Below are 16,811 nucleotides of genomic sequence, written 5' to 3'. Positions count from 1 at the left end.
TCCTATGCAAGGTGGCTGCTGCCTTTGGGAGCTGATATAGCAGCCAGTAGCATCATCACAACTCTTAGCAACAGCTGTCGTCCCAGGAGCTCTGGCAGCTTTTGCGTCATTCTTCAGTCCCAGCACTGCACGTGGTTACCTGAACGTTACCTGTACAGGAAGACACCAGCCAAGGCTTGAAAATGGCTGAATGCAGGACTTTGTGATGCCACACAGTTGCGTATACGCAGCCCCTCCATACACAATGCACAATTCAAACGTCTGCTAGTGTTCCCAAAGTTGCCGTGCAGAGTGAACTCAGAGACATCCCTGGAGAAGGGATTGAGACTCTTATTGTACCTCTGTTGGTGCATGGTGGGACCTTTCATGCATGGGGTTGCTGGGAAGCCACGGGGGGGGGGGGGCTTCCTTAAAACTGCTTACCTACCCTGGGTCCTCTGCGTCAGTATTGTATCGTATTGGATGTGTGTTGCAATTCACCCTGTTGACTGACCTTGCAGACATTTTTTATAAATGTCAATATCCATCCTGAGCTGGAGATAAATAGGGTTAGAAAAGTAAATTAATATATCTTTGCCCTTTGGATAGGAACTCTCAGCCTCAGTGTTTCTCCATCTGCCAAATTCATTTATTTACTTCTGTCAAAGTAGATGTTTTAGGCAAAAAATTTTAGAACCCTTGGTCAGAAAGAGCTAGACCAGTGACAGCATCCTTTCAATTGACAAAACTGTAGAGGGGTCCTCCATTGTCCTTCCAATCTGGTCAGGGAACTAAGTTGGGATAAGGAGAAGGGCTGCTTCGATCCAGATCATTTCAGAGGACTGGATAGAAGCTGGAAGCAGTTGGTAGAGGTGGAGCTGAAGGTGTGTGGAGCATATAGGACTGAGAACATTGCCAAGAATCTCTGAGACCTGACATTTTTGAGTGAGGTTTTTCCCCAGGAAAAATACACATCATTCCGCTTTCAGTACCGTGTTCTTACAGTTCTGCAGATACTCTTTGAAATGGCTAAGATGATTAGCACCCCAAGAACCCATAAGAGGCCACTGGGATGTGAGACGTTCTTTGTCTGGTGGTTCCATTTGTCCATGAAACTGCAGGTCTGGGGCCCTTTCTTAAAATTCAGGAAATGTGCTCAGGTGCTCTTAGGAGAATCGGGTCTCCTTTGGATGACATCTTGCCCATCCTGCAGGGCTTCTCTCCACACAGTCACACAAGAGGAAATGAATTCATCAGGGTGATGCCTGGGGAAACACAGAAAAGAGGGCCACTGCCCATTGGTCATAATCACCCTTGTGTTCATGTCCTGAGAGGTGGTGTGGCTGTAATCATTGCAGATTCCTTGCACAGATACTGGGGATTTGGAGCTCCTCGGTCGGCCAGTCCCTCTGCAGGGATGTCTCCCATTCACATCACAGACAGGACAGATACACAAGACAATCCTCAGCCAGACCATAACAACAACAACAACAACATTCAATTTATATACTCCCCTACAGGAGAACTTAATGCCACACACAGAGCAATTTACAAAGTGTGTTATTATTATCCTCACAACAATCATCCTGTGAGGTGGGTGGGGGAGAGAGCTCTGAGAGAGCTGTGACTGACCCACAGTCACCCAGCTGGCTTCAAGCGGAGGAGTGGGGAAACAAACCTGACTCGCCAGATTAGAGTCCCGCTGCTCTTAACCACTACGCCAAATGAAAATTAGAGCAATTGCTTACCAGACGTGGAACGGAGTGTGAACCAACAAGTTCAATCCCTTAGGTAACTCCTGGGAAGGTCAAGGGCCTTACCATGCCTGCACAACAGCATTCCTGACCTCACCTTGCCATGCTGGTGGGCAGGGCTTTTTTTCTGGGAAAAGAGGTGGTGGAACTCAGTGAGTTGCCCTCAGAGAAAATGGTCACATGGCTTGTGGCCCCACCCCCTGATCTCCAGACAGAGGGGAGTTTAGATTGCCCTCATGGCAATCTTTTTTTAAAAATTTTTTAAAAAATCTTTCTTTTTTTAAAAATTTTTATTGGTGAGTTTAAATACCCAAATTTAATACATACATTCCCTTCAGATCTAATTAGTTCTGTTCCCCACCCTTTTCCTCCCCCCTCCCTATTGACTTCCAACAGCTTTCCAACCCTTACCCCCTATTTTTACTTAATTCTATTTCGCTTATGTTTTTCTACAACACATAGATCATAATATCTCTTACTCTAAGCATATTCTAATTCTTTTAAACATATACTCTATTGAATATACTATCAATATAGTATCTATTATATACTATACCATACAATATGGCATAGCATGCATTGTAATATAACATAACATATATTTATCTGCAACACATAGATCATACTATCTCTTACTCTAAACATATTCTAGTTCTTTTATACATATTCTCTATCAAATATACTATCAATATAGTATTTGTTATATACTATTTCGTACAATATAACGTAGCATGCATTATAATAAAATTTATCATAACATCCCAATATAGTATGTAGTATAGTATACTAGCGCCATACACCCTAGTATATTATCTATGGTGTATAGTATAACTTTTCTAATATATCCATAAAATTAGCTTAGATTATTATAGTTAAATTTCCCCCTTAATGGTAAAGTCACTTCTCTCCTCCATTTACAACACCGCCCTTTAAAAATTCTCAAACTGCCACAGTTCTCCTTTCACATCCCATTTTTTCTCAAAATATTGTTTCAGTTTCCCCCAATCAGCAATATATTGTCCTAGGTCAAGATCTTTAAGTTTCCTTGCCATTTTGTCCATTTCTGCCATGTACAGAAATTTATAAATCCAGTCTTCTACGGTTGGTATTTCTTGTACTTTCCACTTCTGCGCGTACAAAAGTCTTGCCGCAGCAGTCATGTAAAATAGCAATGTTCTATACTGCACTGGAACATCTTCCATCCCCAAGTTCAGTAGCAACAATTCTGGGCATGTGACCATTTTCAAGAGGTTCCGGAACTCCATTCCCCCGCGTTCCCCCTGAAAAAAAGCCCTGCTGGTGGGTAAGGGGGCCCTTCTAGGGATCTCAGTCAGGAATGTCTCAACAGTTAAAGTAAACTTTGCAGGCAAAGAAATTCAGAACACCCAGTTCAGTTTCTTAAGGGCACACTGAGGGTAGCAAGAAGCTAGCTCTCCGGAGGGAAGAGACCCATGAATCTTTAGAGAGCTGCTTGAGGGCACTTATCTAAACATTGTTGCAGAGAAAGCGTACAGAGTCCACTTTACTTCGGAGACATACAGGCAGAACACTTTCGCATCCCAGTCAGCAGTAATAGTTTCCCATTCTTGTCAGCGATATTTTTTCCCCATTTGCACTCTTCAGTCAAGTAGGCAGGAGATATCCAAAGGGGCCTGCAGCATTTGATGCTCAGGGCCTTCCTGCCTCTGCCCAGGAGGGGACTCCCTTTTTTACCCACAGTTGGGTAACTGTTGGCCTTTTACGCAGAGTTGGGTAAGGGCTGGCTCCCACAGTTGGCTCCCTTTTACGCACAGTTTACCCACAGTTGGGAGGGGGGATCCAAGAGTGGGACATTTCCTCCGTTAGGGCTTCCTTAAGACCCCACAAGTCAGCTCGGGCGTCCCTTGCAGCTCTTTCTCGGGCTCCTCTTAAGCCCGCAGCCCCCAAGGCAGGAAGAGACGAGGGTCCCGGGCTTGCTTCGCGGCTCTCCCACCAGGCGCGGCGATTGAGCTTTGGGTTTCCTCGATGGCATCATTGCACTTCTGGCGCCCTCCGGGCTTTCCCCTGCTCTGCTCCTCCGGGCTCCCCAAGTGGCTTCGATGCGCCTTTGCTGAGCGACGGGGCTTTGGAGAGGTCCCGTTTTCGAGCGCCCCTCGGACTGTCCCGCGCCCGGGAGCGGAGGGCGAGGCTGGGCGGGGGCGGCGCAGCCTGCATATTGCTGGCCCGGGGCGAGTACGCGGAGGCGTAGACGGCGCGGACAGCAAGCGAGTCAGGCATGGCTGTGGCGGCGCTACTGCTCGGACTGGCGCTACTGGCGGGGCTCTGCGTGTGGCTGCGCTGGTGCTTGCGCGGCCCCAAGTGCCCCAACGAGACGAGCCTGCGCGGCAAGACGGTGGTGCTCACGGGTGAGCGCGGGCAGGGCAGGGCAGGGCAGGGCAGGGGTGCGCGCGAGAGGAGCGGAAATGAGCCCCTGCGGCGGTGCCGGGGCCGCTGCGGAGAAGGCCCCGTCGCCTCCGGCTGTGAGAGCTCTCCTGCTCGGGAGCCCGGCCGCCCTGCGGGCATCCACTGCTAAAGTTGCTCGTCTGTTGCAGGCGGGCAGAAATGAACAGGACTTGCCCGACTCTTGAGGCTCTAACACGCCTTTATTCTATCTTCAGCTTTGTGGACCTGACTTAAAGCTTCCCGTAACATTTTCTCCCAGGCTGGTGGGAACCTTTGGGTGGGCCAGTAAGGTAACACGGAGCGAGTTCAGGCTGCGTGTACATAGTAACAAGGAACGTTGCGTGGTGTCCGGTTCACAGAAAAAAGAAGTGAGCGGGGCTAGAAAGGGAAAGCGGTTTTTTTCCACGCAGCTCTGCTCTATGCACGCCATGTCATTGTACTGGACTGTTCACAACAACCCTGGAGGGTAGGCTCGGAAAAGAGGGAGAGAAAGTAGCACCTGCTTATCCAGAGTTATACAACGGCTCTGGCTGGCTTCTTCGCCAACGGAGTTATGGGACTTCAGTGAACATTAACAAGAACCGGCCCATTAAGAACTTTGCTAATAATGACAATTTCTTCTCTCGGGTAGTGTTGCTTGAAAGCCTCTTCCCTGGAGCACTTTCCCTTCCAGCTGATCTGGCTTTTGCTCCTTTCTCAACAGTTTGTAACATTGACTTGGCTCCCAGATATTCAGTCAATTTCCCGGGACCCTCTGGAGTGGAGCAAAGCCTCAAACGTGGCCCGTTTGCATCTCGACAGCATCCAGGCGAGCTTTGTCTAGATGCTGTCGAATGTTTCCTGCTTGGTTAGGAACTGTTTCAGAGTTCAATGCATTTGGTGTCCGTTGTGCTGTTCTCTCAGCTCAGGAGTTTTAATGCTTTCCTCTCTTCCAAGGGAGAACGGGCACAGCCACAAGGAAAGGGGGGCTGTCGTGAGAGCCAAGGTCCCTCTGGCTTTGCAGGGGAAGCACATGAGGCAGAAAGACTGGGTGCCATCTGGGCCACCCAGATGGCATCCAGTCTATATATCTATATAAAGACTGCCTATATATCTGTCTATATATTTATATATAGACTGCCAATCTATATATGTCTAGGATGGAGGAACGAGCTATATGGGATCCAGTGGTGAATCCTTTTCATTCTCATGCTGTTTTTTTCAGAAGATTCATAGATGTATTGTCGAAGGTTTTCACGGCCGGAGAATGATGGTTGTTGTGGATTTTCCGGGCTGTATCGGCGTGGTCTTGGCATTGTAGTTCCTGACGTTTCGCCAGCAGCTGTGACTGGCATCTTCAGAGGTGTAGCACCAAAAGATAGAGATCTCTCAGTGTTTGACACTCTGTCTTTCGGTGCTACACCTCTGAAGATGCCAGTCACAGCTGCTGGCGAAACGTCAGGAACTACAATGCCAAGACCACGGCAATACAGCCCAGAAAATCCACAACAACCATGATTCATAGATGACGCTTATTTAATTTATGATGAGGTAGAATCGGCAGACAGATTCATCAACTGGATGAATTCCCTTGACCCCCATATTTCTTTCACTTGGCAATATAGTAGGAACAGTTAGCTTCTTTAGATGTGGTCACCTTTAGAACTGTGAGCAACACAGTAGGTATTAGACTATTTTAAAAAAACAACCAATAGAAACTCTTACTTACATTTTTCTTTCCACCATCCACATCACCTTAGGAGAAATATACCATATGGACAATATTTATGTTTGAAACGTAATTCAGCAATAGAAGGGGATTTATAACAGAGAAAGGGATCAGTTGACTAAAAAATTTCATCATAGGGGTTACCCACACAAGGTGATTGAGAATGCAGTTGACAGAGCAGCTAAGAAGAGGAGAAAACAGAGTGAGACAAACACTCTTAGATGGGCAATAGATTATATGGGTGTAATGATTTCAAGTAAATGTGTGCATGTGTCTTTAAGAGCCAGTTTGGTGTAGTGGTTAAGAGCACGGGACTCTAATCTGGAGAGCTGGGTTTGATTCCCCACTCCTCCACAAAGCCAGCTGGGTGACCTTGGGCGAGTCACAGTTCTCTTGAGCTCTCTTAGCCCCACCCACCTCACAGGGTGATTGTTGTGGGGTAATAATAACACTTTGTAAACCGCTCTGAGTGGGCATTAAGTTGTCCTGAAGGGTGGTATATAAATCGAATGTTGTTGTTGTTGTTGTTGTTATTATTATTATTATTATTATTATTATTATTATTAAGTGCTTGGTGAGATAGGCGAAGAGTGGGGGTGAAAGAGAGGGATGAGTGAGTGATATGATTGGTTGATGACTGAGAGTGTGGGCGGAGTGAATGCAGTTTGAGACTGACAGGGGAGAGAGCAAAGGTTCAGTCAGAAGAAAGCAGGCTAGCTGTGTGCTGCCTGAGTATATTGAAGTATTTATGAGAGAAATATAACCTGTGTGGAACCTGAACTGAGCATGTTTGTGAAAGGACACTCAGTCAGGGAAAGAGAGGCCAGCTGTGTGCTGCCTGAGCAGCTTTAATATTTCTGTGAATAGGAGTGAGAAGAAAGCAGGCTGGCTGTGTGCTGCCTGGGTATATTGAAGTATTTGTGAGATAAATATTGAGTCTAGTGAAAGAGACTGACTGAGTGTGAAGCCTTAGAAGAGATCTGTGTGAATGAATTTATAGGAAGTAACTTTAAGAACCGAGAACTACGTTTATGAAACCGATACGCTTCTTGACTAAATAAAAGTTCATTTTGTTTTGTTATATCCCAGAGTAGCTGTCATTGCTATATCCCATTCCTATCCTCAGGGCCACATAGAACCATGAAGGAGCCTGACGCTTAGGAACGTTACCAAAAGGGAAAATTTAAATAAAATATCTTGGAATAATATATTCCTGGTGGCAGCAAACTACCCAGAGGGTGTAAGGGAAAGATTAAAGGCAAAATCTACCCCAAAGAAAGTAAAGGTCATCATAACAATGGGATTGGCCACTAGGATAAGTAAAATTATTAAGAAACACTGGCACTTTGTCTAACATATCCCAGGCTGCACACACACACACACACCAGCTATAGGGTTTTGCTGCACCTGCACTTTTAAAGACATGTTGATGCATTCTGATCTTTGTACAACGATAGCTGAAGCAACTGGCCCTTTGGGTCATTATAGATGCAGGACGTGAAACATCTGTGATTTGGTGGCTAGTGGGAAAGAATTTAAAATTACCAATACAGGCAGATTTATCAAATTGAGACATTTTTCTACATGCAGTACCATGGGAGTTATTTATATTATTGAGTGTACGTGCCCTTTAATTTATGTCGGCAGCACTCAAAGGATCCGTAATACAGGGTCCGTATACAGGAACACATCTCCAGAATCAATAACAAAGTGCTGGAGGCACCCCTAACACAACATTTTTTTGGAACACCATGGGAATGCAAGGCAGTTTAGATTCTCTGTATTGCAGGTTATTAAGGGGGACAGATTCAAGGATATTCAGAGAGAGTTACTAAAAAGAGAAGCCTTTTGGATACACGTTGAACAGCATTTCATCACAGGGGCTGAACGAAACAATCGATTATTCATGTTATTTATGAGGATGGTTAGCAGATGGAAGATTCAAGGAAGCATGTACCTTTAATTGGTAGTAGTAGAAAGGGCAGTTTTGCTTGTTTGACCCATGTTTAAAGGACTGTTAGCCTGTTGTTTAAAACAGTTAGTTTTAAACAATTGGCAGTGGATGCTGGCCATTGTGCCTTTGAACAAGGAGGAGGTAATACTGGAGAAAAAAGCAGACCTATGACTTGTGAGTAAATAATTCTATTTTAACATATTACTGTATTAGTACATAATATATGTTGATAGTAAATTACTCATTTACTTCAGGAACTATAATAGCGCCTTGAAAAAGTTTATATGGAACAGAAGCTAAGCTAGCACCCTGTTGGGACATTTTTTGGGAACAACATACGGCACCCTGTTCCATTACCCCTGTGGGGGACGACAACAGCAAAGCTAAGAAGTGGAATTTCTATACAAGCCTGAAATAAAGAAAATAACAGAAGGATCACAACAGGAATAAACTTGAATCTCTTTGCAACAGATGTGGACTTGTCCACCCACTTTGCAACAACGGTGGAGACAAATCAGCATCCCATTACAGCGTGGGAATGGATGGATGGAGGTTGCATATTATTTCTGCCCAAGGACCTGTAGTATAAGCTTGGTATACTATTTATTGATGGAAAAATTTAATTTGGTATTTATTGATTATTGGAATATTTATTGCGATATTTATAGAATATTGTATTAGAACTCTGGATTTATTGATGTACTGAGAAAGAATGTTGAATTGTGTGTTGGTGGTTTCTGAGTTACAGTATTGATATTAACATTGATATTGTGTTTCACTGTAACATGCACTGTGCACTTTAAAACTGATAAATTGTAGGAGACATTGATAATTTGACTGTTCATTCACGGGGATTTTGTCTAGTGACTTTTGCTTGTTTGACCCATGGAAAGCCTCATAATTAGTTCTGTCCTGGAGAGGGGCAGGATTCTCCTTGGGATTTTAGGAATGCAATTTTCAGAGGAAAGAGAAATAGGGTATTCTTCTTTGTTGGTTTTTAATCAGCCAAAGTGGATTAACAGTTATCAAAGCAAAGGTAAAGCCATTATGATTTTGCATCCAAATACCTATTTTGACTATGGAGAGCTCTTCTCATCCCTCAAATCACAAAGAGCCCCATTTCTTAAACGTGCTATCATGAAGAAGCAAGAGATATACAAGTTGCATGGATGGAGAGGGAGTAAAATGTTTCCCCCAAGCAAAAAAATAGAAATTTCTTAGGGAATTAAAATACATGCAGTGTTTACTTCCTTTTAAAGCCTTCACTTATTTTACTTCTTTAATAACTTAAAATATACCTTTTAATAATTTAATAACTTAGCATATTAAATTGTGCTATTTGGCATTTGTATGAAATTTAAAAATACAAGTGGAGACCTGAAAGACTCTTGCACAGAAGTTCCTCCCTTCTGCCAGGAGATAAAAAGGGGGCAGAGGTAGGTGCTGAGCGCTGGCAATGCTGGAACTGAGTGGGAGCTAGGTGGCCAAGACTCCCAGACTCCAGGCATCATTGCTGAACAGCATCTCTCTGGCCACCTTCTTTTCTTCCTAGCAACTAGAAGGAAGGGGCAGAGGAAGAGGAGGGCAGCAGAAGTCCATGCACCTTAGGTGCCCAACTCCCACCTTCCCTGGCCACTCTCCTCTTTCCTTCATAGAGGCAGGAAGGAGGGGCAGGAGATATGGGAAAGATAGGACAGAGGGTAGCCCAAAAGCTGCCCACACTCAGCATCTGCCATCTTTATTTTTTTCCTTTCTGGCGATCTTCCCTCTCCCTCCCATCCCCCATGCCAAAGCATCTTGGGGATTGCTTGGCAATTCCCAAAATGACACCTGTGATTTTACTGTTGCAAGATTTTTGTCATCAATTTTTTCTAGTTCTTAGAGCCAAAACACACGTTAAGAAAAACCTAGGTTCAGCACGTGTTCTCTTACCTCAAGGTTTGCCGGGATCTGTAGGAGTCCTGGAAGCTTAAAGATCTGTAGGGGTCCTGGAAGCTTAAAGTCCTGGAAGCTTAAAGGATCTGTAAGCGTCCTGGAAGCTTAAAGGCGTCCTGGAAGCTTAAAGCTTAAAATACAGGCACCTGTATTTCCCTTTCCCTTTTTGCTGCTCTGTAAATGCTAAACTTTAAGCTTCCAGGACGCCTACAGATCCCAGCAAACCTTGAGGTAAGAGAACACGTGCTGAACCTAGGTTTTTCTAAACGTGTGTTTTGGCTCTTAGATAATTTTGCAAACTTGTGGTTTCTCCCAGGTTTGCAGAAATATCCCATCTATCAAAACATGGCCTTATTTGGCATATTTTTCTGTCTATGTTCTCGGCCATTTTTCAGAACTAGATGCATGACAAGCAGCTTGTTTACCTCTCCCCCAACACTGTTCTTTTCCTCCTCCTGCCACCCCATATCATATCCTCTCCTTTCCCTGCTTCTTTCTCTTCTTGCCACCCACCAGCCCTACCTTTTATCTGTCTCCCAGCCTTCAGCTTTATTATTTGCTGCATTCATACCTTGCCTGTTCTTTCTATTGGGCACCCAAAGCACCTGACGTTGTTCTCCTCTCCTCCATTTTGTCTTCACAACTACTCTGTGAGGTAGGTTAGATGGAGAGAGAGTGACTGGATAAAGTCAGCCAGAAAACTTCCATGGCAGAGTGGGAATTCATACCTGGGTCTCCCTGACGTTAATCCTATACTGTAACCATGACACCACACTGGATTTCATCTTTCCCTCCTTGCCTCCATCTAGCAGCCCTTCCCTGGGAAAGGTCCAGACAAGTTTCAAAAACTGGATAATAGGAAGGCACTCAGTTGAGTTGCGGAGTGAACATCACCAGGCATGGCCAAATCATGTGAACTGTGCAGTTGTTGACAGGCAAGTTGTATGTTTTCAAGTCATCCAGTAGCTACTGCCAGACCTGGGCAAGTTACGCAAATTTCACAGTAGCACATTGTCCAGGAGAGTTGTCTGCTGGCTGCTGTTACATAGTAGCAGGTCACCACGTGGTCACTGCTAGATCTAGGTAAGTCATGCAGGTTCTGTGGTAGCAAGTCCCCTGTGGTTGTTGCTGGGCTTGGCCCAGTGTCCTACAAGGACAGAGGGAAAGGAGGAAGGGTGTACGGACAAGCCAAAATAGCCTTGGAGAGGGCCCTCCCACTGCCTTTTACTGACAGAAAGCAAGAGCAAGCTGGCAATATTCTTGTGGTTGCCTAGCAACACAAATGTGGCCACAGAGATCTCAGAGGGCATTCATTTCTTAAAATTGCAAGTGGTACTTCCTAGTATTTAAGGAGGATCAACATCCCCAGTGTTTCTTTTGGTTTTTTCAGACTTCAGATTTTGCTTCAAACCCTGAGCTTTTTTCAGATTTGTAGAATGATCTGTCTTGTCTCTTCATGATCCTAATCAATGTATTTAAGTATCCATATCTAGGGCCATGCTGAGAATCTGATATAATGCATGATAAATGCCTTAGTTTTCTCCAAGCAACCTTCTGGCTATGCCCAATACACAGAGAGTGAGTGAGCTGTAAACTGCTGCTACTTTAGCAGATGAATCTTAGCTTTTGCTATCTGTGAGGTAAGAAAAATACTAAAGTTGAAAATAGAAAATACAGATTTAGTAAAGTAGAAAAGAAAGTGTGTTCTTTGAATAGAAACCATCTCATCCAGTCTTCCTAATGTATTTGAGCACTGAGAAACTTTATAAGTTTGAAAACTCTGAACATTTTAATAATGTATTATCATACACAATTATTGCATATTAATTGTTGGAAAAATTTGTCACTTTTAAGTTATATGTAACTCATTGAAATCTACATATATGTATACAGTATACAATGGAATCCTGGTTCCCTAATGCTGTAGCCTGTCATACACAAAAGATCTCCAGAGTAGCACCTTGTCTTAAAAAGCATTCAAACAGGAAAATATTTCATAGATTAGTTTAGTGATCTCCAAAATTTCCACTTTTTCTGTTGGAAAACTTGAACAAAAAGTATTCATTGAAAAAACGGGAAAACCTGGGTTGTAGGTTTTAAATTTTTCTGGTGTGTGTTTGTGTGGGGGGTCACATCTCTAGAAGCCACTCAGGACAAATAGTTGGGGGGTGATGATGATAGTATGGACTTGGAAGTAACTGGTCTCTTGTGCCCATCCCCAGGAATTGCTTCCAGGTGACTGGGAAGGGGAAATTTAACTAAAAAGAACTGGGGGAGAAATGGTTACTTTTCCTCTTCCAGGCCTTCCTAGAGAGGTGTATAGGTGGGAGATTCTTAATAACTTTTCTTGCACTCAACAGTCGTATTGATATGTATCCAGTGTGCTTTCCTAATTTAGATTCCTTATCAGTTTTCAGCTGCTTCTTAATAAGTGTGTAGTAAATTGTAAAAAAGGAATATTGTTCTTCATCACCCTGGCAATTCATTCCTGCTCACTTGATCTTGTTTTCACACACAGGCTATAGAAGGACACTGGGAAATAAGGGAGACTTGTGCTTGCTCCCATTGCAGAGGCTGGGCTGCATTAGGTCCTGTCCCTCAACTTGATCTCTCTGCTGGGCTTTTCCAGGTGGAAACACAGGAATTGGGAAAGCGACAGCGCTGGAGTTGGCCCGGAGAGGAGCTCGTGTTATTCTGGCGTGCCGCAACAAAGAACGAGCAGAATCAGCTGTCTATGACATCCAGAGGGTGAGAACTCTCTGCCTTCCTCAAAAGGGGGTTGTGTCACACCTTGAATCTCCAGTCCCTGGCAGGTGGGAGGTTATTTTGGGATTGGAAGGTTACTAGGAGGCAGCCAGGAAGATACTTTTCCACATCTGCAGAAGGGCTTTGTGAATGGCAACATGACACACTAATTCATAGGAGATCAGCCTTTTTTTTCAATCTAGGTTCATACTAAGGCATTTACTGGCACAATTTAGAGTACCCTGGCTTTGGGCTAGAAAATACTGTGAAAACCTGCAAATGGAAGCAACCATTAACTCCGACAGTCAAAGAGAAGCTCCCCCGTGCACCTTGCTCTTCTTTGCTCTTTTTTAGTAGAATGAAAATTGGCAAAAGCCAATGGTGCAAATTAAGAAAGTATTATTCAAGTAAAAATTCTCTATGAATTTCACTACAAAGCTTTGTCAGGAGAATCTGCAAGTCATTCTTTTTTCTTACACCAGAAAACAGCACCCCAGACGTACCTTTGTACCAAAATGCATAGTGAATTTCTGCTTGGATAACAAATACCCTTCATTTGCACTGTTGGCTTTAAGCTATTTTCATTCTTCTGTGACTGGTTTGGTTCTCCTGTTTTCTTCTTGCTTCCATTTTAGTCTCATTCTACTACCAACTGCTGTTCCAAGTATAGGGAAACATCTGCTGTGGTTTCTGTGCCATCAAATCTACTAAGTTATTCAGGAGAATAGACTATGTTAATCTGCAATAGAAGAGCAATATTCGGTTCCAGTAGCACCTTAAAGACCAACTAGATTTCCAGGCATGAGGTTTTAATAGTCAAAGCTCCTGTCTTCAGATATATTTAGAAAAATCAAATCCAGTGAGCTCTCCTCCTGCTTTTCTCTGCCCTCAGGAAAGTGGAAACAAGGAGGTCCTCTTCATGAGGCTGGATCTGGCCAACCTGAGTTCAGTGCGATCATTTGCAGATGCATTCTTGAGATCTGAGCCGCGCCTCGACATTCTGATCAACAATGCGGGTAAGTACAGAGCCTCCAGGTAGAGACAGAGGTAACAGGGAGGTGCAGCTTTCTGCTCAATGCACAAAACAGATCAACAGTGATGGCATGAGAGCCACCAGGTTGTTGAAGTGGGACAACCGTTCCCAAGAGATTCCTCTATTGCTCCCTGCTTGTGGTGTGGGAACTAGAAAAGTGTTCAGCTGCAGTTGTTTAATGCTGCTGAATTCCCTAACAGGTGTTGAGTATGGGGGCACAAGCGCCGAAGGCTTCAATTTGGCTTTCCAGGTTAACCACCTAAGTCACTTCCTGCTCACTCACCTCCTCTTGGATCGGTTGAAGCGCTGTGCTCCTAGCCGTGTGGTGGTGCTGGCATCTATAGTACACAGAATGGGAAAGATTGACTTCCAGAACATTCACAAGCCGGTAGATGGGCAGTGGAAGTTTTTCCAGGCCTACTGCAACAGCAAATTGGCCAATTTTTTGTACACTCGAGAGTTGGCTAAGAGACTGGAAGGGACCAGCGTTACCTGCTATGCAGTTCACCCAGGTGGGTAAACTTGGCTCTTGAAAATGGAAGAGGGGATTGATCTGGAACCCTAGAGGTCCATAGAGTGTGGCTTCTTTCTTACCACCCTGCAATGCAAAGTGCATCCTTTTGCAGATTGGTCACAAAGGCATCTCTATTCTGATTCCTGCCCGTGGGTGTCTAGTCTTGCTTCTAAATGTGAGGCTGAGCCCCATTCTGGTAAACTTCCTGTTCATCTCTGAAGGTGACAGGGGTTGCATTGGAAGGGGCACACAGAGTACGGTGATTCTGTACCTTCTGTCAGCAGAGACTGCATACTGCTTGTCATCAATCAACACTATTTAAAATCAGTTTGAGGAAACTAAGAAAAGAAATAAAGCTCTTGTTATGGAGAAAAGTTTGAGATGCCTCTCTTGTTATGGAGAAAAGTTTGAGATGAAAATGATGGATTTTCCTCCATATTGTAAACATGGCAGGTAAAATATTGGGGGGGGGGTAATCAAACAACTTGTTTCATGTTCATAAGAAGTTTCTCTAGAGCATATGAACAAATGAAGCTTCTTTATACTGACTCAGACCATCAGTCCATCAAGATCAATATTGGCAGCAGCTCTCCAGGGTCTCAAGCTGAGGTCTTTCACATCACCTACTAGGTGGTCTTTTCATGTGGAGATGCCAGGGACTGAACCTGGGACCCTTTGCATACATTGCAGAGGCTCTTCCACTGAGCCATGGTGGATGCTTCTAAAGGCAAACTCCTGAAATGGCCCACCCATGCTCTTGCAATTTGTTTTCAGACTAATAGCAAAAGTTGAGTGATATTCCACCTCCCAGGGGCAGGGCTCCTCTCCTCTTCCCTGGCTCATCTGCATCTAACAAGAAATATGGCTTCCTTCCACTTTCAGGGTTTGTTCACACATATATCATTCACCACAGTCCCATCTGGCTGAGGCTAGTACTGCAGGCTGGAAGCTCGCTCTTCTTCCGTGATCCTATGAATGGAGCTCAGACTTCTGTCTATTGTGCCACTCAGGAGGGGATTGAGGTGTTTACTGGCCACTATTTTGCCAACTGCCAGCTTCAAGAACCCTATCCCAATGCCCGTGATGATGCCCTTGCCAAGAGGCTTTGGGAGTTCACGGAGAAAATGTTGGGACTCACGGAGTAAACTTGTTGGTTCTTGGAAGGCGTCTCTGCCATAGGATCGGAGTGACTGGGCAGGTGGAGGTTTATGATATGTGTGTAACACCAATAAGGGGTTGTGAAAGAGAAAATGGCATTGGACCAACAGAGGCACAATATTCATGCTCTTTTGGAGTTGGACCTGAAGTCCTGACAGTTCCCTCTTGGTACATGCTTTTTTCTGGGGTCTCACTACTGCTTCCTCTGATTTATCGGTTCCAAGGCCTTGGAATTCTGTGGAATGTGAGCTGGCAATAACAGCAATGAATACATTTTCTAATAAAATTTACTCTTGTTCTCTCTTTCTCTCTGCTTTTCAAAAACACTCTTGAGTGGAATTTCTTTTGTGTTTTGCTCAAGGGTTACAATTTGCCATGTGTGTTACCATGTTGGCTGGCCAAGAGCTGAAGGGCTCTACATGTTTCTTGGCCAATCCGGAGGATCTGAGGTTGATTACTTCATTTCCCTTTGCTTGAGTGGACTCTCAGATCTCAGGTAGTCACGTCTGGATTAGGAGATGCCTGGCTCGACTCCTGGAATCCCTGGCAGAGTGTAGGACAGTGCCCAAGTGAGACACACCCTCTCCAATAAATGCTGCATGTACGCTTCTTACTGTTTGTCTTTAATTATATATGCTCGGTCAAAGTTTACTACCACTGAAGAAGATACACGTTAGAGTAAGTCTTCCACAACGTTTCCTGCTAATTGTGTCTTTATCCATCTTATTCTTATCCCACAGTGTACTATAGAGACCAAACTGGCACTTAGTTTGGCTCGTTGTGTTCCGTGCTCAAAACTGGTTAGCTTGTCTTGCATTTCACCTGGAGTTGGTATGTGGTAAAACTGCCAATTTTTGTTTTCTGTAGCAAGATTTCCCAAACTGCCAGTCACAGGAATAATCAAGTTGTCTCTGTTGAAAAAGCTCCCAAAGGATTAGAGAGTAGAAGACAGGATAATAGGAATAGGTTTCAGAGATGTCCGTGTCTCAGTCCAGTTCAACAAAATTGAAATGGTCAAATGAAACATGAGTTTTGAAATGGCCTTCGTTGTCTGGTGTTGTATTCTCCATCATGTTCATAAAGTGAGAGTTCAAGGACCATTTTCTGATACTGAAGTTGGCTCCAAACTTCTTGGTTCTGTGGGAAACCCATCCAGTTTTGCCAGAAAGCACCTTCTGAGAAATGCTGGATCCTAAGCAAGGTGGCAGCTACCTTCGGGATCTGATGCAGCAGCCAGTAACACCACCACAACTCCTAGCAATAGCTGTTGTCCCAGGATGAACATGTCAAATGACCAAGACAAGACCATACGTGTTTCAGCCTCAGGGGTCTTCCACAGTGGTCCACAATACACTACTTTACAAAAAACAAACCCACATACCAGAAACTAATATATATCAATTCTGACCAAATGTTGTTCTCTGGTGATATAAATGGAAAAAAGAAGGAAAAACTAATCGTTATAAGAATTAATTTTTTAATTTTTTTTTTTGCAGACAAATACAGAACCATTTTTACCTCATATATTGTGTTGTATGATGTACATTTATAAAGCAGGCCGTGGATCCCTTCACAGGGTAACTGCACTCACACAAAACTCTTCATTGATG

The 16,811-nt window shown here is 44.1% G+C and overlaps 1 protein-coding gene across 1 annotated transcript; it reads left to right on the top strand.

Moving 5' to 3' along the window:
• The first annotated feature begins 12,391 nt into the window (after positions 1–12,391).
• Positions 12,392–15,188, top strand: LOC129344930 (dehydrogenase/reductase SDR family member 13-like). Its single transcript, XM_055001845.1, has 4 exons — positions 12,392–12,499; positions 13,389–13,512; positions 13,730–14,041; positions 14,926–15,188. Exons 2-4 carry the CDS (start codon positions 13,416–13,418, stop codon positions 15,186–15,188), a joined length of 672 nt encoding a protein of 223 aa, XP_054857820.1. The 5' UTR covers positions 12,392–12,499; positions 13,389–13,415.
• Positions 15,189–16,811: the final 1,623 nt, after the last annotated feature.

This window comes from Eublepharis macularius, chromosome 17, assembly GCF_028583425.1.
Source record: "Eublepharis macularius isolate TG4126 chromosome 17, MPM_Emac_v1.0, whole genome shotgun sequence".
In the NCBI taxonomy this organism is placed as follows: domain Eukaryota; kingdom Metazoa; phylum Chordata; class Lepidosauria; order Squamata; family Eublepharidae; genus Eublepharis; species Eublepharis macularius.
Note: the sequence above shows the minus strand (reverse complement) of the source record. Positions and strands in the feature narration are given on the sequence as shown.